Source organism: Lissotriton helveticus, chromosome 6, assembly GCF_964261635.1.
Source record: "Lissotriton helveticus chromosome 6, aLisHel1.1, whole genome shotgun sequence".
Lineage (NCBI taxonomy): Eukaryota > Metazoa > Chordata > Amphibia > Caudata > Salamandridae > Lissotriton > Lissotriton helveticus.
In genome coordinates this window covers 836,626,378-836,648,879 of record NC_136067.1, presented here as the reverse complement: position 1 = coordinate 836,648,879, position 22,502 = coordinate 836,626,378, and the positions used below count along the sequence as shown (strand labels likewise).

General features: G+C 44.4%; 1 protein-coding gene across 2 annotated transcripts in view; it reads left to right on the top strand.

Moving 5' to 3' along the window:
• Nucleotides 1-10,528: 10,528 nt before the first annotated feature.
• PRDM1 (PR/SET domain 1) overlaps nt 10,529-22,502 on the top strand; it is a 121,470-nt gene continuing 109,496 nt past the window's right edge. Inside the window, exon 1 of one of the 2 annotated variants that reach the window (XM_078648441.1) lies at nt 10,529-10,673. In XM_078648441.1, coding sequence (XP_078504567.1) covers nt 10,656-10,673 — 18 coding nt within the window. In that variant the 5' untranslated portion in view covers nt 10,529-10,655. Of the gene's footprint in view, nt 10,686-22,502 lie in introns of both variants that reach the window. The other variant, XM_078648440.1, reaches the window with a different exon arrangement.

Below are 22,502 nucleotides of genomic sequence, written 5' to 3'. Positions count from 1 at the left end.
GGGGGTTGAGGGTGAGTGGGGGTTGAGGGTGAGTGAGGGTGAGGGGTTGAGGGTGAGTGAGGGTGAGGGTGAGGGGTTGAGGGTGAGTGAGGGTGAGTGAGGGTGAGGGGTTGAGGGTGAGTGAGGGTGAGTTAGGGTGAGGGTGAGTGAGGGTGGGTGAGGGTGAGTGAGGGTGGGTGAGGGTGAGTGAGGGTGAGTGAGGGTGAGTGAGGGTGAGGGTGAGTGAGGGTGAGGGTGAGTGAGGGTGAGTGAGGGTGAGGGTGAGTGAGGGTGAGGGTGAGTGAGGGTGAGGGTGGGTGAGGGTGAGTGAGGGTGAGGGTGAGTGAGGGTGAGTGAGGGTGAGTGAGGGTGAGGGGTTGAGGGTGAGTGAGGGTGAGGGGTTGAGGGTGAGTGAGGGTGAGGGTGGGTGAGGGGTTGAGGGTGAGGGGTTGAGGGTGAGTGAGGGTGAGGGGTTGAGGGTGAGGGGTTGAGGGTGAGTGAGGGTGAGGGTGAGTGAGGGTGAGGGTGAGGGTGAGTGAGGGTGAGGGTGAGTGAGGGTGAGGGGTTGAGGGTGAGTGAGGGTGAGTGAGGGTGAGTGAGAGTGAGGGTGAGTGAGGGGTTGAGGGTGAGGGGTTGAGGGTGAGTGAGGGTGAGGGTGAGGGGTTGAGGGTGAGGGGTTGAGGGTGAGTGAGGGTGAGGGGTTGAGGGTGAGTGAGGGTGAGGGTGAGGGGTTGAGGGTGAGTGAGGGTGAGTGAGGGTGAGTGAGGGTGAGTGAGGGTGAGGGTGAGTGAGGGTGAGTGAGGGTGAGGGGTTGAGGGTGAGTGAGGGTGAGTGAGGGTGAGTGAGGGTGAGTGAGGGTGGGTGAGGGTGAGTGAGGGTGAGTGAGGGTGAGTGAGGGTGAGGGTGAGTGAGGGTGAGGGTGAGGGTGAGTGAGGGTGAGGGTGAGTGAGGGTGAGGGTGGGTGAGGGTGAGTGAGGGTGAGGGTGAGTGAGGGTGAGGGTGAGTGAGGGTGAGGGTGAGTGAGGGTGAGTGACGGTGAGGGGTTGAGGGTGAGGGGTTGAGGGTGAGTGAGGGTGAGGGTGAGTGAGGGTGAGGGGTTGAGGGTGAGGGGTTAAGGGTGAGTGAGGGTGAGGGTGAGTGAGGGTGAGGGGTTGAGGGTGAGTGAGGGTGAGGGGTTGAGGGTGAGTGAGGGTGAGGGGTTGAGGGTGAGTGAGGGTGAGGGTGAGTGAGGGTGGGGTTGAGGGGTTGAGGGTGAGTGAGGGTGAGGGTGAGTGAGGGTGAGGGGTTGAGGGTGAGTGAGGGTGAGGGTGAGTGAGGGTGAGTGAGGGTGAGGGTGAGTGAGGGTGAGGGGTTGAGGGTGAGTGAGGGTGAGGGTGAGTGAGGGTGAGGGGTTGAGGGTGAGTGAGGGTGAGTGTGAGTGAGGGTGAGTGAGGGTGAGGGGTTGAGGGTGAGTGAGGGTGAGGGGTTGAGGGAGGGTGAGGGTGAGTGAGGGTGAGGGGTTGAGGGTGAGTGAGGGGTTGAGGGTGAGTGAGGGTGAGGGTGAGGGGTTGAGGGTGAGTGAGGGTGAGGGTGAGGGGTTGAGGGTGAGACAGACAGAGCAGACGGCGCAAACACACACAGGAGGCTGCACGTACGGCAATCGCAGAAGGCTCACGCACACAGCGTGCATAAGGTATACCTACATAGCAGATGACGAAGTGAATGTACACACAAACTGTGCCTACAACAGTAAATGCATTCCTTTAGAGAACACACACTTAGAGTATACAAAACATGGCGCACGCCTGCGGGCATAGTCACAAATAGGCACCCATACAGTCTGCGAGTACAGCAGACGCATGCACACAGCAGAAGGCAGCCTGCATAGAAAGACACGAGTGGAGCGCACACGCAGGGACATTCACAGCGTCCACATGCACAGAGCGGGGTCACAGCTGACGCGGCGCTCGTGCAGGATACAACACACATGATTGAAGAGAGAGACAACTTGGAGGAATGCTTGTAGGTGTGTGTGTAGACGATGAGGGTGTGAAGCAGCAGGAATTTAATCTCCTATGTTTTTTATATGAAATGTTGAGTTGCCCATAAAACCGTGTCTTGTTAAAAGGGTTATAAAAATAGTTATGATTAAAATCCGTGACTCGCTCAGTTTTCTGATTGACATTGTATCAGCTGGGATAGCTAGTCAAAGCTGTCTAGTAGAAACTTCCAGTAAATTAGTATCGGGAGAGGCGGCATAACATGATTATTCGCTCTGCATAGGAGCTCTTTAGATGATGCAGTCTAATAAAAAAAATAGAGGTTTGCCAATGACATTTTGCTCCAAATTCAAAGATACAGCTAACTGCTGATTTACCTTAATCAGTGACACGGTGAAGCATGAAAGCATGCGGTAATGACGGAGATGCAGTTCTTGACCCGAGTTACAGTTTCACGTTTCTTACTGGGGGTTGTTTTGCAACTTTACAGATTGGAATAATAATAATACACTTTGCTGAACAATATAACATGTGAATTCACCACGAACCTATTGCAACTCGGTGTAAAAAGATAAAATCCCAAATCAAGACACAAGTATTGTTGCAAAAGGTGGTGTGAAGCAGCAGGAAAAGACAGCACCAACCCTAACGAAAACGAGTCAAAAGAAACACGAGAGACGGCGGAGGGCATTGCTGTGGGGAGGGGGGAGGAGAAATGCTACACGGCGGGCAGGGGAGGGGGCGGAGCGGGTAAAAAAAAAACAAGACGGAGAGAAGGCAGAGAAGGGGAGGGGGGAGGAGAAATGCGACACGGCGGGCAGGGGAGGGGGCGGAGTGGGTAGAGCGGCATGTGGGTGTGAAGCAGCCGGGGCCTTTGAAGTGAAGCTAAGCTTCACTTCAAAAGGTGTGGGAGGAATGCGGCTGAGGGAACAGACGGCGATTTGGTGATGTGCACGCGCATTTTAGGTCAATGCGCAAGCGCATTGACCTAAAAGCCACGGGCACAGCACCAAATCGCCGCAGTTAGGTAAACTTTGTTTAAAGCCCTATAGTCTCGCTCTGCTCAATGCGCATGCGCATTGACAGGCGAGACCTAAAAAAGGAAGTGTGGGAGAGTAAGGAAAAAGGAGCAAGCTGCCCAGTAGCAGTGTGTAGCTGCCGGCCCTTGAAAAAATAAAAATTGAAAGAAAACTAAAAATCAGGAAAGTGGGGAAGCAATGGTGAAGATTTGGGAGTGACGGTGATGAGAAGCAACAGAGGAGTGACAAAAGGTAGCAAAGCAATGGAAGAACAGGTGGGGGTGACAAAAAGAATAGAAGAGGGGCAGTAGTTGCATATCAAATGAGGAGCTAGTGGGGTGACAAAAAGCTTTGGAAGAACATCGAGTGCTAGGACATTAACAGAGAACGTAGATGGAAGCACAAGGGGAAATGAAACAAAATATGCACACACAGGAGAGGGATGATAAAAGCCCATGCAATTGCATGGAGTTCTGAATAGAAAAAAGTAAAAAGTCGTTTCCTGATTCCAAGGAGTGGGAGGTTACACCTCATCCAGCCAGAAACAATATAAACAGCTATGCCCCCGGGGAAGAACAAACACAAGACGAAGAAATAAAGGTGCTGAATAAGAAGCAAGGAAGTGAGATTGACAAGAATGTCAATCAATTTTAAGCAAAAGGCTCGTCCAAAGCCTACTCTAAATATTGATATTGTACATATTTGGTCTTTTCGATAGCAGACAGGTAAAGTGGTCTATAGACAAGTACTAAAAATTAAATAAAGAAGTCAAAATGATGATAATAATTTAAATCTACCTAACAACTAATTGTTGAATTAACGTGAAATTGAAATAAAAAATAAAAACAAAAATAAGTGTAATAAAAAAAATTGAGGTATTCGAAATATTTGTCACAAAGCAATAATATGAGTTTCTAAAACTTTACATGTCAGCTAATTTCTCTTCTCATTTGTATACATTGTAGATTAATTTAACATTGTTGCTAAACGCAGACATTTCCACTTGTTCTAGGAGCTAGCTTATTGTTTTAGGTGGTTGTAATGGCAATAATTAGCATTTAGTGGCAGTTAGAGATGGCGGCCTTGCTCATGGTGTAGCAAAGGGAGAGGATGGAGTTATTGGGAATATGAGTGTTGTTAGAAGTGTGAGTTTATAGGGAAACGGAGTAGGGCTGTTTACTCAATATGAAGCCATATTACCAAAACGGGGCGGAGACAAAGTCATGGGGTGGAAGCCATCTGCCTATAATGTAATGTTTCCCCTCAATGTTCTTGAACTTCAAGCTTTACAATCAGTGTTGTGTGTGGTTAAATGTCAATATACAACATTGAGATAATGATTACAACGTTTCTAGAAACTTTATTTGCAGCAAATGGCCTATATAGGATTTAAAAACAAGAGGAAAAGGGCTGGGTCGGGGACTGGACAGAGAAGGGAGATAAGAAACGTTGAAAGGAAAAAAGCAGTGAACAATAAAGAGGAATGTGAGGAGTACACATAAAATGTGACTCAAGGGTTACGCAGAAAAAAGGGACACCAGCAGTGTAAAGATTATGAAAATTGAATACTCTATTTTCAGTCACAATCTTTGATTGTTTTTTTGCATTTGTAAAAGGCACTCCAAGCACAGGCTCCTTCATACTACCGTTTTTCCCTGTATATTAGCAGAGTCAAAAAAATGAATGGCAGCATCACATCGCCGCATTGTTTCCATTTAAAGTTGAAATTACACCTCCCTCTTGGTGTTTACGGGGCACTCTCGATACAGTTCATTTTTGCCCTCGTGGAAAAGTACAGTTTGTCCAGAGAAAATGTATTACGTAAACTTGTTGTTTTTGCTTGGCCGCATGTTATAAGACCATGTAGGCAATTTTTTTGTGGACCCTTTTTACGGAAGTTGCACAATAATTACAGTGGTCTTGTGCATGATCTTTGTGTGTGGAGGCAAACTGGAAAACGTAAACTGGTGAGACCGCAAGCGAGGCAAACTGGAAGACCCGGCATCAGAGGGATAGGATATCCTGAATTTACAAATATAGCTTGCAGTCAGTAGAGTTCAAAGCGTTGCGCGGAGGCCATGATGGCCACCTTTCCAATTTGACCTAATACTAAGCATCTGGGAAGGCCGCTTCTTGTGGTAGGAGCAGAAACAGGAAGTACATTACTCACAGAAGGGAGGTGGGTGGAAGGCACTCGGAGGGCGGACTAAAATAGCCCTTTCCTCCCGGTTCAATTTCAGCTGGGAGTATGAATAAACAGTAGTTGTCTGGGCCTGAAGAGAGACAATAATTAAGTGTGACCGTTTCCTCTCCGAGGCCCTGCCCAGGTGGTGAAAGTTAAGTGTTGTCTCATTCTGATAAGGCCCCGAGAGCTGTTTTCCTAAATGTCCTCTCCGCGTCCTCTGCAGAACGTCCTCTCCGGGTGCCGAGCTGTGGACAGACACAGTCCAGGCCCTCTCACTCGATAGCCCTGGCACAGGGGGCCTGGCAGCCCTGACAGGATATTGGGAAGAAGCGGGTGGAAGTGTAACCCGCGCCCCCCGGAGATCAGAGGAGACAAATGGCTCGAATTAGGACGGGCAGCTGACAACTTTGATCACGCCGATAGGTCTCACAAAGAGCATAATTTCCACAATTAGGGAAGTGCGCAACGTTTAGTCATCGGACAAGATGGTCGCTTGTGTGACACACACAAAACCCCTTTCCTGCACGATTGGCACCGTTTTATAAAATGGCCAAAAGATGACGTTTTCAAAATGGTTTCCCTTCAGTAACATTGCTCGTTAGCCTGAACCAACTGATTACTTCGTATAAAAGCTTTGAAATGCAGCAGCATTGTGTTGTTTTTAGGGCAAAATCTTCTTTTTTACAGCTGCTGGCCGATTTCAGCCGTTTGAGCGTATGTCTGTGTGAGCAAGCATGTGTATGTGTGCGTTTGTGTTTTAATATTCTCTGAGTAGCATGGACGACTCACCCCTGGCAATTTGAAATATCAGTGGGCCCTACCATTGTACGTAGTAGGGTAAAAAGATGGTGAAAAGTCAACCATCCTAGATGGGAGATACAGCATCTCTGCCACAGATACCTCCAAGTCACCATTCACACCCAAGATGGCCGCTTTGGTTCACAGGTGAGGGACCGTCATGAGACCCGTGTGCTGCAGACCGAAATTGCCCTCCCCATACCAGGACCACATTACGGCTGCACCCATCATATGAAACCACAACAGACAACCAGATTTGTATTTAGTACACTCCATAAACACGGCATTACAAATTCAACAGTTGTCTTAATATTGCATAACATTTCCATATATTTACAATTTTTTTTACAAATTAATACAGCAAAGTTTTTACTAGTACATCTGATTTCCTGCTTGCATATTCTCTCACTCCCTTAAGAGTCATGATTGACCACCTCTCGGTTCCTAATGGCATCGTTTACAAGGAAAACTCTCTACTCCCTCAAGATAGAGGGAGCCAGGGCCAGCAAAGCAGCTGGCACCCCATAAAGAATCATGCCAGAGCAACCCAGTAAAGGGACACCCCCTGGCAGCCAATGGGGGAGATGTGCCTGGGCAACCGGGCCATACTTTGTCCCCTGGCGCAGCCACCATCCCCCCCACTCCCATGGGGCGTATCACGGGGTTCCCCCTAGGGCCAGGGACAATTGCAGTAGCGGATGACCCCATCTCTTCACCAATGACCATCACCCCTGCCCCAGGGTATTAAAAAACCAACAACATCTTCAATCCGCCTGTACTTAGATCTGTGATGCCCCACATTGGCAACCCATTTTGTAGTCAAAACATGACTCCTCGCGGTGGGGGCAACATCCAGCGGGAATCCTAAGAGGCAGGCAGGCAGCAAGGTGCTCATCAGGCTGATCTACAGCCTAGTAAGCTGTCCTGCCGCCCCTGCGAGTTGCCCCGGCAGCTCTGCTGCCCCCCTGGCAACTAATCACCCTCCACCTGCGGGAAACCTACCCACGAAAATTTGAACCTGCCGCCATCATCATACGGTCCATACCGGCCCGCACCTCTCTCCGGGGCCTGCGAGGGGGATTTTGGCCCCTTTGTCCAGAATCTTTGCCACAACACGAAGAGCCCTAATATGGGAGGTGTTTTAAATATCTGTTGTGGTGAACGTATGATGGACAAGGTTCCCAGGAGAACACCAGCCGCGTGAGTTTTAGAATATTTTCAGTGCAGTCAGTAACAAAATACTGACAGGGATTGCCGGTGTTGGAGATGGCATGATACCTCAGAAATAACCACAATAATGAAAAGCCTTGTGGATATTCTCCACGTCCGCCTCCACCCTACTGTCACCTGGCCTGATTCTGCCAGGATAGACTTCCCACTTTCTCCCATAAAGGCCTCTTACATTGTGTGGAACAGGAACAGAAATTAAAACCAGCATCACTCTAATTATGAAATCTGATTGTTGAGGTGCAAGAAAAAGGGCTGCACTGAATGTGGGTGCTTCACCAACTGTAAAGATGAGAACAAGCTACAAGCTGCCCAACTGGTATTTAATAGTCGCATAAGAAATGGCAGAAAACCGGATGACATCCAGATAAATACTTGCAGTGAAAGACATTGACAAGACTTTAAAGTCCGACCCGGATATCAGATCGGAGGATTGCTTACTGAGAGACACCAGACCTTTCCGAGTGAGCTCGGCTATGCACCGGTAGGAGTGAATAACTGATACTCCACCTAGTTGACAAGTGTTGGATCCGGTATTACTGTCAGCTACTTGCACTTTAAAACAGGATTATCCTGTATAAGTGTACGGCCACGATTTAGAAACTTGAGCTCTTTTTGAGACCCTGTCCCTACGTAAACACAATGTCTTCTTCTACTGGACACTACATCATAGTGGCCTAGACCGATAGGTAACTAGAATAAGACATGTTAATACATACTGCCAGCAGTCTATTGGCCATTTCTACTAGTTGTTTCCCCCCTGTGTTTTGTGATTTTCTGTGGGTATCTGAAAAGGTCCTGAAGAAGGTGGCCGATCCATTCCCTTTATGCCACCGACACTTGTCGACCCAATGTTCAGACCCTGGTGAACATATAGAACATACTTGGTCGTGGAGATGATATAATCTATAGTCTCCCTCTTTTTCAGATGTGTCTCTATGTGAATGTTGTATGAGTCAGTATGAGTTTGTATGATTTGTGTATTGTGTGGTCTTGGTATATGTAAAGATTCGTTATTTGGGGGTTATTTGTCCAATTGTATTTTGTGGCAATACTGCAGATTTTCTTACATGTTTGGGAAAAGTTTTTTTAAAAAAAGAAATAAGAAAATAGAGAAAAGAAATGAATCTATATTTGATATTTGCAGAAAATGTACAAAAAAGTAAAGAAATAACAATGATAACGTTTACTCTGTAAGGTTTTGTTTATATGATTGTACCTCTGTTAAGCCATATTGTACATAGGTTTGCCTAGATAGAGAAGAAATATAGGTCCTGAGGGAGTTGTTCATTACAGGTTTGGCTTTTTCCCCTCTTCTCCCTGACCTCAAATTCGCTTTAGAGGGGGTCCCCATTTATGCATTAAGACTTTAAAGTCCACAACTAGGGATAACAACCACTTTTAAGTTTATTTAAAGTTGAAAAAATACTTATTGTGAGCTAACCAAGAAATGACAGTGGGTTTACAGCCTGCCGATTGCTTTCCCTTGTTTGGATGTATTGCCACTCTCATTTGCTTGCTTATTTGATGGCTTTCATTGTCCATTGTGTTCCATCTTGTGCTTGTTCTCCCCTGGAGCATAACCTCTTCAGCATCCTTTGGCTTGGCTGAATTGTATCTTTCCACTGTTCACTTTTAGGTAGCTCCTTATTCTTTTTGCTTAAGTACTCCATGAGAGTGCATGTGTTTCCAGGCAGCTCCCCCACACTGGCTAAATATCCATCCCACACTCCATATTGCTGTCTGCCTCGGGTTTGCAAGCTTTACCATGCGCCCTTCTCTCCTCCACAAGACTTGCATACTCTCCATGTTACTTTTTCGCTTATGTGCTTCATATCTGCTCCCCCAGATGCACTGACTCATACTGCTTTTTTCCTCTCCCTGCCCCCTCCACGTTACTTCTCCAAACTTGGTGCTCAGTTGCCCCCACTCCCAGCAGTTTTTTTCCCTAATATTTAATTGGGAGAGAGGCTCCTCTGTCTTAAAAAGCAATTTTGTACTATTGCCTGTGTCATTTTGGAGGCATATACATGTGTAATGATGCAAGCGTGTGCACACATCATCAGGCATGTATGGCCCTACAAAATCACATGGATTCATCATTGCACTTTAAAAAAAAAAAAAATTGTGCTCATGATGTATGGCGTCACCAAAAGATATCAGCAAAGCTTATTGGTCACAGAGGTGAGGCTTACTGTTTTGCCAGTGCTTGTACACTTCATCACTGGGCAACTCCAGATTCAGTTTTCCTATACAACCAGCTCTATTTTCATTTTGCCAAATGGATTTTCAATTTGTGGGTTATAATATCGGATCTTGAAATTTAATTTGTGGAATTATGTTTGGGATTAGTTACAGAATTGTTATTGTTTCTTAATGGACTATTCAGCATTTAGTGTCAATTAAGTGCCAATATGTTCATGCCTCTTCCTGACGTTGCAGACCAAGCCTTAGTGTTGAGGATAGATCTGCCTTTCAATCCTCTCTCTCAGACACTTGCCTCATGATCCACAGGCACAGAGGGTAGAGGCAGGTCTAGGACTAAGGGTGCAAGTCTTTTTTTTACCTACGGTCGTCCCCCAACTGGGGCAGTTGTGCATTATAAGTTTCCTAGTACACTTGCACATTTTTCCTAGATGAAATTGTATCGGGCACTGTGGTAGAGCCCACAAAATTGCATTAATTGTAATTGCTTTTTGACTGTTGCATGTGTTATTTATAGTTTAATCTTGTGTAGCCTTCATTGTTAGCCCCTGAGTCCTTGTGTGCTGTGGAAGGCCAGGTCTGCTTATGCTCAAAGACCAGTGGTGGCTGGTAGTGAACGAGGGTGGCGGGCGGAAGGGTTAAAAAACATAAATCTCTTTACCTTTGTAAGGATGCCGACTCTCCTACATCGTCATCTCTCATCCACTCAATTAAAAGAAAGCATAGGGTGAGGTGAAGTTATCAATGTCTTTGCTTTCAACTAACTGCACACTTGAAATACTAATAACGGAATGACTTCAGGGGCTTTAGAAAAATGGCATAGACGGTAATGTAAAAAAAATGTACAATATATTTCAAAGCTTCCCACAGTAAGAATAAAGTGATGTGAATAATTGTTCTGCACTTCCTTGTTAACTTGTCCCAGAGGTGTATAAATTCATGATCCTCATTGTATTGCATTGCTTATATAGAGCCCCATACTCCTGAGGTGGCCTCAAAGCGCTTTCAGGGGCTAGGATGACATCCGTAACTCCTTGTGAGAAACGGAAGCCAAGTCGACCTCGACATGCCTGTGACCTGGTCCTGCGGGCATTAATGCTTCAGAAACGCACCCAACGGAATCCTTTTACTTTTTGCAGGACAACTTTACGACCGGTTCGTACCAGATGCAGCCCTTTAAAGTATGATGACGCTTCATATACTTCCAGTCTTCTCATAAAACGCTGGTAGTGCCAGGAAGTGGAGCGCACAAATGCAGCCAATATGATTCTATGCTTCAAGGTAAGAGGCAAGGTGAGTCAGACCCCGAATGAACACAACATGGTGACCTTTCCCCACAACCATGCACTGTGAAGTCGAGAATTAACATGTACCGGGCCAGTCATGCACACGCCAGGCCTCAGGCACCACTTCCTTACCAAGCACAATGATTAAGGCCAGGATTTGGTGTACCACTTCTAAACCTTGTAGGTTTCGCAGATGTTTTAGAAGTTTTTGTTCATGTCAATGCTGTGATTTCCTCTTGAACACACATGAGAATACTGCACTGTAACCTTACTCCCGTGCAAATTTGCCTTTCGATTTTAGGTCTTCCAGTGACAAGGTGAAGAGAGCATTTTTTGGCGAAAAACGACAGAAAGGCCTACTTTCAGCAGTTAAATCTTGATTTATTGACTCTGTACTAGCAAGGCCAGGCAGCTGTATGTTACATTCATGTTATCAAATTGCAAGCAATCAGAATCTGCATGTGCATAAAAGAAGAGTACATCAAAGCACATATTTAACTTTCATCTTTATTGTAGTTTGAGCTATTTTAGGATCATTTTAATATTGACTGTGCGGCTGAATTTACTATGCTATTCTGATTGGCTGGCAGTTATTCTTGCTGATACTTGCATTTCCATACAGTAGCGGTAATCCCTGATTCTGTTTATTTTTTCCCCGACTGCCTTGTCACTGTTTTTTTTTATTGCTTGGCATTCCAAAAATAGGTATCTGATCCATGATTATCTCTTCATTAGCAATAGCATCACTTGCACTGGCATATGCCCAGTTGGCATAGCAAAGGGTGTTTGCAATGGGATGAGCAATGCAGCTTTGTTCTGGCTTGTAATCACTGTGGCAGGCACAATGGCCTCGTGCCATGGGCATTAAAAAGCCAGATTATTTTTTATGACGAGCGGAGGCCATGGTTGCTTTTGAGAAACTTCCTTGTAAAAGCATAGACTTACTTACAGATGAAAGTCTTTAAATCCTCAGACAACGCAACATTGGGTTCATGGAGCAGGTGGCACAAAATCATAAAGATAAGCACGTTTAAAAATAATAATCGAAAAAGCCTCTTGTAAGTAAAATTGATAATTTAAAATAAAAGCTGGGCAATCTGGCAACTGCCTACCTCTAGTCGGACATGTGCCACTTTTTTTAAATTGAAAATTCTATATGCTAAGAATGAATACTTCACTCAGTGGAAGCAAATAAAGGTAATTTTTAGATATTTTTTGTGTTCCTCAGTGTTTACGTTCTTTCTGCTCTTTAATGATGAGAACGGAGTTTATATTCGTGCTGTGGCTCCCTAATCTCCTGTATTTATTATAGAACATGATTATATCTTCATCTTGGGTCTCCGGTTTATTTAAATAAATGAAATGGGTCAATACGGCTAGACATAAGAGGGCGGGATAAAGGAAGATTGGGAGTTCAATTCTTCGATATTATGAGCCCGACAACTTCCAAAATGAGAGGCACGTCCTATTAATCCTAATGGATTGACTTCCAACATTCCTTGGATTTGTACTGTGGACATGGAGGGGGGAGTGACAGTGGATGTGAGGGGGGGGGGCTTAGCGGGATCCCCAGTAATAGATTTATTTTTGGGGTCTCATTGGTGTAATTCTGCTTAACCCAGCTGTAAACTTGTGCCCAGTGATTTAATGACCGACGATGGTAGAAAAAGCGTGGTCTTCCTACCAGAGTCCTCAGTTGGCCTCACAGGCCTCGAGGAGCAAACCGCCCTTTCAATTAGTTTGCGGGGTGGCTTGGGTTAGACAACAGGCCTGTTGCTCACAAGGCTTTGTCTATGGTATCAGCTTGCTCCTCATCCAGCAGGGCGAATAAAGAGCGATTCTGCGGCTGGTCATTAACGAGCTCGCCTTCGGATGGGGGTTTTGTTCTTAAAAGGGGGCTTTGTCTTATCCCTGCTGTTTAAGCCCCCTCTGCACACTCCTCACCTGTCATAACTGTCATACATTTAATTCATCACGCTCCCTGGTCAAAAGCTACGCCAATAGTATCAAAAAGGGGGAGGGGAAGCTGAGAGGGGCTTCGGAGAACTTTAGCGATCAAAGGAGATTACCAGCCAAATAAGAATTTAATGAAGAAAGCGTGTTTGTGACGAAGAACTCACTTGCAAACACAGGCCAGAGCTACTCGTTCAACGTTGACTGCCAATAATCGCAAAGTGGACAATAAGTATGTATCAAAGAAACAGAATGCATGACTCTACAAAGCGGTATATGTAGGTGTGTGCATGTATGTAAGTATGCATGTACTTATCTGTTGGTGTGTGTATCTAAACATAACCACATACGTATGTGTGTGTGTGTGTGTGTGTATATGTATATATATATATATAGATATAGATATAGATATATATATATATATATATACTTATATATTATGAAATTACATGTTTGAGTGCTTTTCTTGCAGAAAATGCTGTGGTACAAAAGCCCATATTTTACAGGGAACAGAGAAATATGCAAAATATGAAAATATTGCCGGCACCCCAAACCAACCTGAAGATATTTGCCATTGCAACATGGAGGAGCAATTTGTCTGGCAAGGTTATCTAAATGAAATGGCAAAAATTGAAAATTATGTAACACATTCTCTGGCAGTGGTTTCACACCTCTGAGCTAGAAACACATTTTTTTTGTGAAATCTACAAATAATGCATACCTCGTCAAATGCATCAAATGCTGTAAATCCATAACTAAACACTGTAGCTATAGCTTTGTATTTCAGTGGTCCCCAGTATTGTATGTTGTTTTATCAATTTATTCATGAAATGTAAAAAAACCAACCTAAACATTCTAATTGCAATCAGTGTTAATTTAATCTGCACTTTTTTTAAAACAGCTAACTTCCATAAAATAGACATGTAATATAAAAAATACATCATGGGTAATGTGTAATATGGTTGTATATTGCTTCTTGGGGATATGGTGACATTTACAAAATGCTCAGCCATCAGTCTCATTTGTGATGTCACCAGAACCCCTCAAAGGCAATACTGAACAAAATCACACTGTGCCCCATTATATAACTTCTATATTTAAGTATATGCATCTATAAGTGTGTCTGCATATATATATATATATATATATATATATATATATATATATATATATATATATATATATATATATATATATATATTCATATATATATATATATATATTTATAGGTGTGTGATATATATGTGTGTGTATGTAAGAGAGTTTTTAAAATATCTTGCTCCATATCTCTCTTCTGGTGATTCTAAGTGCGCTAAATAAAATGCTGCTATTACAAAATGTGATGGTACTAAATTTACTAACCTTGAAATGATGGAAGGCTGCATTGACCTTGTCGGGATTCACACTTGTGACCCATAGGTCACCGCATACATCAGCAGAGAGAGTTTAGCTCACTGAGCCACCCAGCTGATTTAAACATATTTGAATTTAGTACATTTATGTCGCACCACTGATCAAAATGTACATCTTTTGGTATCAGTTCCATCGTTTCTGGGTAGCTAACACTATGGCCTTCATAATACAGGTATAAGTTAATGTGCATGTTTTTATGGCTGACTCGAATGTGAACATCTATTTGTAATTCTTTTGCGGAGCAGTTCATGAGTCTTGTTTTCCGGATAGTCACTAAAAATTACTTTGCTCGTTGCAAGCATGCCTAAATTATAGGTAATAAAGGGCAATATTGAAAAGCGCGTTTCGCAAAAACCGCTGCACTATTTTGCACCATTTTTGAAACCTGCATCAGGCTGAAGCAGTGTCCTTATACACGTCAAATGTGGTGCAAAATGATGAAGAAATTTGTATCAGTGTGTCCTGGTGAGTGTTATATAGAGCCCAATGTATCATACTGGTAGCACGAGGCAAGAAGTCATCAAAAACGGACTTCAAAAACGTGTTTTAAAGTATAAAATCCTTAACCAGTGGTCTCAAATCCTTCACACGTGCCTGCATATGTGGATTGCACGTGGATTCCAGGGCGATGCTCAGCAATTGTTGAAATGTAGTTAAGATTTCAAAATTATTAGCCCAAAAATTGTTTTTTGGAGGGTCAATTGTATTATTAACCATGGTGACGCTATTATGATCATAGTGATGGGTGTTTGCATAAAAATGGACGTAAATATATAGCATAGCACTATTTTAACACTTGCATCTGTCTTATATACTGCCTACACACTTGAGTGTAGATGTGTGTGAGTGTGTGTTATACAGAGCTTAATTTGAGGTGGCGGTTGCAAGTGGGTACCACCAGCACTGATTTTTGAGGCCTTGCACACATGTGGCTTTGACCCAGAGCAAGAGAGGGAAAAACACAAAGGGAATACGAGGAAAACAAAGAAAAAGTATGACAGAATGCAGTAACATGCAAGAGAGAGATAAAGGGGCAGGGAGTGTCTAGTGGCCGATTTAAGAGGCATGAGGTGGAATTAAGTTTACCTTGCCATTTGGCTCCCCGACATTCAAAAGCGTCGGCCCTGGGCTTGTGAGCCAAACTTTGGGCCTAGGAAGACTCCGTGTGCAGGGGAGAGGGAGAGCAGGTTCAATCAGCATGAGTATTTCCGGTATAATGATACTGATATAGCACGGCATTCCTAACATAGTGAAATTTTGTAGGTAACAACTTCCAACTAAATTATTTTCTAGGTGTACTCTGATTAAAGCATCATCCTGTTCTGTTCCGATTGATCTAGCGTTTTATATCAGAATCCACACGTACATATCTATGTGTTCATTTCAGTACGGTTCGATTGGTGTACACTGGCAAATATATCTGCAAATATTCCCTAAATATCGGTTTGGGATGATCGGCAGATAGATATGTTGTCACCTACATACCATAGATAGATGGAAAGAAAGATGTCGTGCCTGCTTTATCCAGAAAAGGAAAACAATGGTCACTGACAAATCGTGGTGCTGTAAAAAGGTAAATATCGTATACATAAATCACATCCGTTTTGTAAACAAACTCCTCCAATATTACTAAAATACCCAAAGAAAATGCACTCCATTAGTAAATGATGCGGGCGCTCAGATCATTAACACAAAAATATATTTTTCATCGAAACTTATTTGTATTTCTTTTGTGTCTGGTGCACGGAAGTAAATGCCAGCGACATTTTATTTGTATGTAGAAGGAGACACGTTCTTCTTCTGCCGCTTCCATCCAAGGCTTTTGTTGCACAACACTGCAACTGGCACGAACTGCTACAATGACACGGCAGATGTACACCCCAAGCCAGCATCATGGTGCAGTTTTCCGTTCCTTGTAACGATTTGACAGGGCTTGTACTGTCCTGATCCCCGTGCCATATGCCACCGAACACGCGCGTAAGATTGGTGGTGGGGGCGGGGGTGCAGAATATGGAAATCTGTTTCTCAAATCTGCTAAGAGTCTGTTGGTTGCTTTGCTTGTGCTTGTCAGTAAAGGAGGGTTGGCTATTGACTGGTGCAACCTGTGAAGTTTAGTGTTATGTTGTGATCTGAAGATGTAGACCTATACTGGGGTTATGAATGAAACTGAAGAAAATACTTTGCAGACTGACTTGGTATTGCCTTTTGCGCATAAGAGGGCTAAATCTCTTCTCCCCAAGATGAAAGATGCCCGGGTGAAGATGTTCTGCTAATCTGGCACCCATTATTAAAATATTTGGTAACCCCAGCTTACTGTCTGCTTCTTTTATGAGCCTTTTCTTGATGAAGTCGCACAATCCACTTCCAGCAGCAACTCCGAAAATGAAGAGAAAGGAATATTGTATTTACATTTATATATATATTTTGTGTTACCTTTAGGATGTGCTATAAATGCTGCATAGGTGGTGCTATTACAGTCGGAAATAAGAGACACACTGGTACCATGGGGAGAGAGAGACAAAATTGTGCAACAGCAGTCCCTTGATGCCTTTTGGATGTTGTGTGTGTTTTTTTTGTAGGAGGTAGCTAGTTATTTGGAGATAGAGCTTTTGAGTGGTAGTCTGAGGTTAGTGATTTCGTTTCTGAAAGAAAAGCACTAGAATACACACCAGAAAAAATATGCCAACTTAAAACAATGGTTAACAATGGTTTATAAACTATTACCAGGATTCTCTTTCTCCTTCCTAGTAAGAGATATGACCCGAAGCGCTATCATAGTGTTTACCTCCTAACCGCTAGAATTTAACATGGGGCTGGTTACCATTTATTGTGAATGAGGACACATTTGAGATCATGCTTGTGACTTCAGAACTTCACAGTCATCATCGATCCTTTCCCAAGGATCACGTAACCAAAAAAGAATTTACGTCTCATAAAAGATACACTTCAGTTCGGTAGGGTCTCTCTTCCTACTTTTTAAAGGAAACCTTTTCATTTCAGTTTACACTTCCATGGTTTTGGTTTCAGAGCTGGCGCTGGAATGTTAATGGGTTTCAATGCACCACTCAAAATCCACTGGTGTAATGAACTGTCCCTGGAAACCCTGCCAAAGCAACATCATGCCCCTCCAGCCTGGCAAGCAAACCGTCCCTTTCTGGGATGCAGGGACAGCTTTCCGTGACTGGCCTACAGTGTCTACGCATAGTAAACTGTCAACCAACAAGATAGACCAGTTTGTTGCGGCAACAGCTGGTTCCAGTACCAATACAATGCAATTCCCACTACCAGATGGCACAAAAAGTGGCACAAAGCATCAAGGGTCAGTACTAGGATGACCACCAGTTGCAGTCTAGAAATTCCTGTGCCAAGGGTGTCTACAGGTCTTGAAATACTATCAGTGGCCACCAATAATAGCACGGACAAAGTCAGAAGCAATGTGCTTACCAGGGGTGTAATGAATCTTGAGGCCGGGCGTCCAAAGTACATGGAGTCCCCATCTCCCCAAGCCCAGTCAGGAACTGTGAGGCCAGGAGCATGCCACCCGTGCACAGGGGCGGAGGGGGACCTCTGGAGCTCGGGCCCCCTTAAACCACAGAGGGCACATGGGCTAATGTTACGCCACTGGTGCTTAATGATATATGAACTGGAGGCGTGGGTTCAAATGTGTCCAATTTGAGAAGCACATGGGTTAGAGAGATTAAGTCAATTGGTTGGAGATGTAGGACGAGCTCCTCCAACTACCTCTCTAAATCCCCAGGCCAGAAGGTGAAGTAGAGCTTACCCTCAGGACCACTGGTGACAACAAGAGGGCACAAACGAGCTTCCTTGCAGCGCAGATGGGATCAGGGATGAAGCAGTATCTCCCTCCTGGTAGCAACAGGTGACCGCTCTTCCCCTGGGAGGCTTTGCTGCAGTAGACAGTGTTTTCAGATCGTCGAGCAGCTGATTGGGGGGAGGGGTTCATTCCATAGAGCTCTGCACAGCATGACTTCCACTGGATCAGTACGGCCTACTCGCCCCAATCTCACTGGTAAGTAGATTCTCCAGATGCAAGCCAGCATCTACTCCACAGGCGGAAAAATTCCCCTGGGAGGCTTTGCTGCAGTAGACAGTGTTTTCAGATCGTCGAGCAGCTGATTGGGGGGAGGGGTTCATTCCATAGAGCTCTGCACAGCATGACTTCCACTGGATCAGTACGGCCTACTCGCCCCAATCTCACTGGTAAGTAGATTCTCCAGATGCAAGCCAGCATCTACTCCACAGGCAGAAAACTCTCTACACGGAGGACAATCACTGCACCACTTTTCAGAGTCTTTGGTCCAGGCTCAGTCCTAGTCTGGCAGGAAAGACAGTGACTAGCAGAGTCCTATCCCAGGATCACATTATTCCAAAGGACAGTTGTGAGCTGCTCCTTCATGGGCGACGAAACAACATGGAACAAGGAACTGATCAAGACCCTACTGGTCAGTCTTGACCATTGTGACCATATGCAACAGTCGAAACCGGCGGCTTCTGCAATCCCAGAATGACACGACCACTGTGTGATCGAGGCATGCAGAAGTTGTGTTCAGCTCCGCCAGGGACCAGACAGGCCATTACTTTCCCCAACAGGAATAACTAACTGTATTGTGGGGAGAGCAAAAGGGTATGGTAATGTGCCAGCTCATGGTTCAGTAGACACCCAGGCAGCCTTCGCACAAAGTCAGCCACAGTTTTCAGAGCCTTCCACACACACACGGAGTCTAATGGACTGATCCATGTATTCAGCGATACACTTGTACTCAGCCACACACGGATTTGCAAATGCACCCTCCATACATTTCCCAGACATGGCATTAAAGGGCCCACACTAGAGGAGATTGAACAGAGCTTTTACATGAGCAAGGCCATAAGGCATCTCCTCCTAGAGGTTGCATGTGAAAAGGTCTGTCACATCACTACACTTACACTGCTGCTAGCCCCGCATTGCCTTAGCAGAGCGGGCAGGATTAACTTTACAAAAGAAGAGTGCCCATTGGGTGCCTTCTCAGGGTATGGTATTAGAATATCATTGCCAGAGTGTCCTCTGACATACACATTGTATGCTAATTAGCATTTACAGTAACGGCACCACATTGGAGTTAATAATAGAAAATCTACACTCTCAAAAGACTGTCATTATTGTCGAGCTCGTTGAGGGCAAAATGAAAGAGTTAGCAGAAAAAAAAGAGCAAGGCAGCATGGCTCGCCAGAGTCATGTAGAGGACTGTCCATCCCAACAGGGTGTATGCCTATGCACCAGCGCAGACTCAGATATTCCTGATATTGCCCCTTTTAGCAACTGGACAGGAATAATATTTTTTGTAACTGGAGTGGTGGGCATCCAGCAGCTATTTGCCTTCACAATCTGCTTACATGATGCCTCGTTGATGTCTTGTGTGTGGGATTACCACAGATTCTGTATCATGGTATGAATTTTTGCTCTAGCAAGAGTAAATTCTTGAATTAAACTTTGAACATGGCTTAAAGTAATCTAAATGAAGGAAAATTTTGAGTTTGAACTGGTAATGGGCAACATGGGGCATTAAGAGTGCAAAAGTAGGCCTGCGCAAGATTGGGAAGTCTTGTGGCACCCTTATTGTTTTAAAATAAAGGTCACTGGCTTCACTAGTGCTTTTTGAACAAAAATGAAGCTGACAGAAAGGGGCCTAGCGTTACAGCGGAAATTTTCCTGTGCAGAGCCAGCAGCATCACCCGTTTGCATTTTTTTTATGGTGGTAATTTGCTTCGTCTCCTCTCACTGCAGCCAGAAGTCCTAGAACTAGATTTACAGGAGTGGGTAAAGTTGATGTCCTAGTAGAAACGTGGCTTGTGGTCCTGCTGGCACTCGGGCAACAAATCCACACAGCCTGATGTTCCATTCGTGTTAGGATACCCGCAGAGGTTAACGAAGTTTAACTACACCAGCTTCAGGCAGATTCAGGACAATTCTTACTACTTTGTGAATACAACATTCTGAAAACTCAGCTGACTGTGTAGGTGGAATTAATTCACCCCCCCCCCCCTTATACAAGTCATGTTTTCTTCTTTCTATTAGAAGAGAGACTAATGCTCAGGTTGTGTGTGCTGAAGGCTCCTATAGTGAGATTTGCTGGTTAAGCAGGATTCTGCTTCAACAGTCAGTTACTGAAACCAGCGGATTATTTCCTGTTGCACATCATATCTAATTATATAAATGTGCGCTTAAGAAGAATTTCACCCTGCAGACCATTTTTTAACACATATGGTCGATGTACTAAAAAAGTTTCATATCAGACCATATATCAGAAGAGCCAGTCCTTAAAGTAAAATTAAAAAGTGGGGGCATTTATAAAAGAAAGAGCCAAAGATGTTTAACTAGGAACCTTTACGAGAGGTGTGGCATAAGTAATTAAGGGCGAAGCCTAAATCATGTCAGCTAGAATTCTGCGTTTGGCACAGTATGCTACATGACCAGTATGTGGGTCCTTCTCTGTGAGGCTTCTGTTACTACATTCAAACATATCAGACAGCAATGAGCAAATACACCCAAAGCAAGCCAGACTTAGTGACTTTGACCATACTTATCAGCACTGATTTTTATTCAATAACAGATAAATGAGCAGCAGCAACGGCATAATTGTGAATAACTGGCATCTAAAACGTTCAATTCTACAAACACGAAACTGAGAATTAAACATTGCAAATGTCTGTGGAAGGGGAGTGTTTTTTGAGAGTCCGTGTCCTCCATCCTCCCTCTCAGATTACTGTTTGTATTCTCACTCTGCATTGTTCACTCAAACCTCTTTTGATCAAATACCTCCCTTTCTAAAACCCTTCCAGCCGCATGTGTTACACATCATCTCCTTCCATTTCATTATGGTCCTTATGCATATATTTGATTGCATCACCTCCAAATCCTCTTACTTACATACATACAAATACATATACACACTCTCTTTCACTCTCTCACTTTCTCCACTCACCTGAAAACAGACCATGTTATTTACCTTTGTCGCTTTGAATATTTAAACGGATGTGTGCACCTCATTCACATTCTTTCCCAAAGAATCATAGTGACAATTGTCACAGATGTGCAGCTCTGCAGAGAGGTCAAGGTTTGGAAGAGTATGAAGTTTGAACTAGTAGATTATGAACCAGTGAAAGGCACTGACAGAAACTTGTACTCCCTTCAGTGTCAGCTGCATGGTTCTTTATCGTACCTCATCAGGGAGCCTAAACTCTCACAGACACCAAGACACAACTCAGTTCGCTGAACTAATTGTAAACGAATCATATGTTTCATGTAGGACAAAAACTATGGAAACACTACATCAGGAAAAAGCAAATACTTTTAGGGCATAGGAGTCTCTCGCAAGATGAAGAAAAATGTTTGAAATGTAAACAGGGACCGCATCACTGACTTGAATTACTTAAGGGGTTTTACCCCCTCATTGTTCAGAAACTGGTTGATGTGTTAGCTTGCAAAGTTAAAGACCGGAATATAGGGCTTGGTAAGGACTGTACTGAAGGTCAGGTTTTAATTAGTGCCAGTGTTGAGTGGGCTCATCACAACCTTTGTGACACATGCGTTTCAAAAAGAATTGTATACATGCCAACATCTGGAAACTGGATAGAGGGAGATTTTAGGAAAATAAATCAGTGGCTTGGTTTTCCCCAATTGACTTGCACTAAAATGGAGCAAAATTAGGAGGGAGAAAGCTAAAATAAAGTCATTTTAGGCTTTACATTTAAAAATCGGGAATTTCCCACCTTAATCCGGTCTGTTCGCATATATAGCACGCAGTTTTAGTGGGTCTGGTAACTTCTGGCGTAGGATCTATATTATACATCGTATAGGTGCCTAATTGTACGTTCTACGTCATAAATATTGCGTCTGGGTGGGTCAGATCTTGAAACACTGAATTATTTCAAGCAATTACGCTCGTCAGTAGAATCCAAAGCGTATGTATTTGTTTTTGTTCTTCAAATAATAGGAAGACCTCTTTCGAAACACATTATTTGGTGGCGTTTATTTGGAGGAGTGACTTTCCCTAAGAGGCTGTCTGGCAGTGCTCGCAAGCTTGGCTCCTCTTCCCAGCGCCTGACATGTGTGTGGCCCAGTGCTGGTGCGTATTTTGTCCGCGGTGTAGCTCAGCTGCACTCCAGTAGAAAGAGAAAGACGGCGGAGGGGAGATGAAAAGAGCGAGGAGCTTCGCGGAGCCTCGTGTGACGCGTGCCCGGCACGTGGAAGGTAATTCCCCCAAGTCAGCCTATTCTTCCAGCTCTGCTGGCTCGCGGCCAAGCTAAATATTTCTGCTGGATAAAAAGCGCGCTCTAGTGCGCGGCCCTCTCCTCAGCTGGCCGGCTCTCGAGAGGCAGCCGCGCTGCACGTTCTCCTCACACAAAGCAGCGCGGCGCGCGCGGTTTAGAGCGCGCAGGTCTCATTTTATGACTGCGC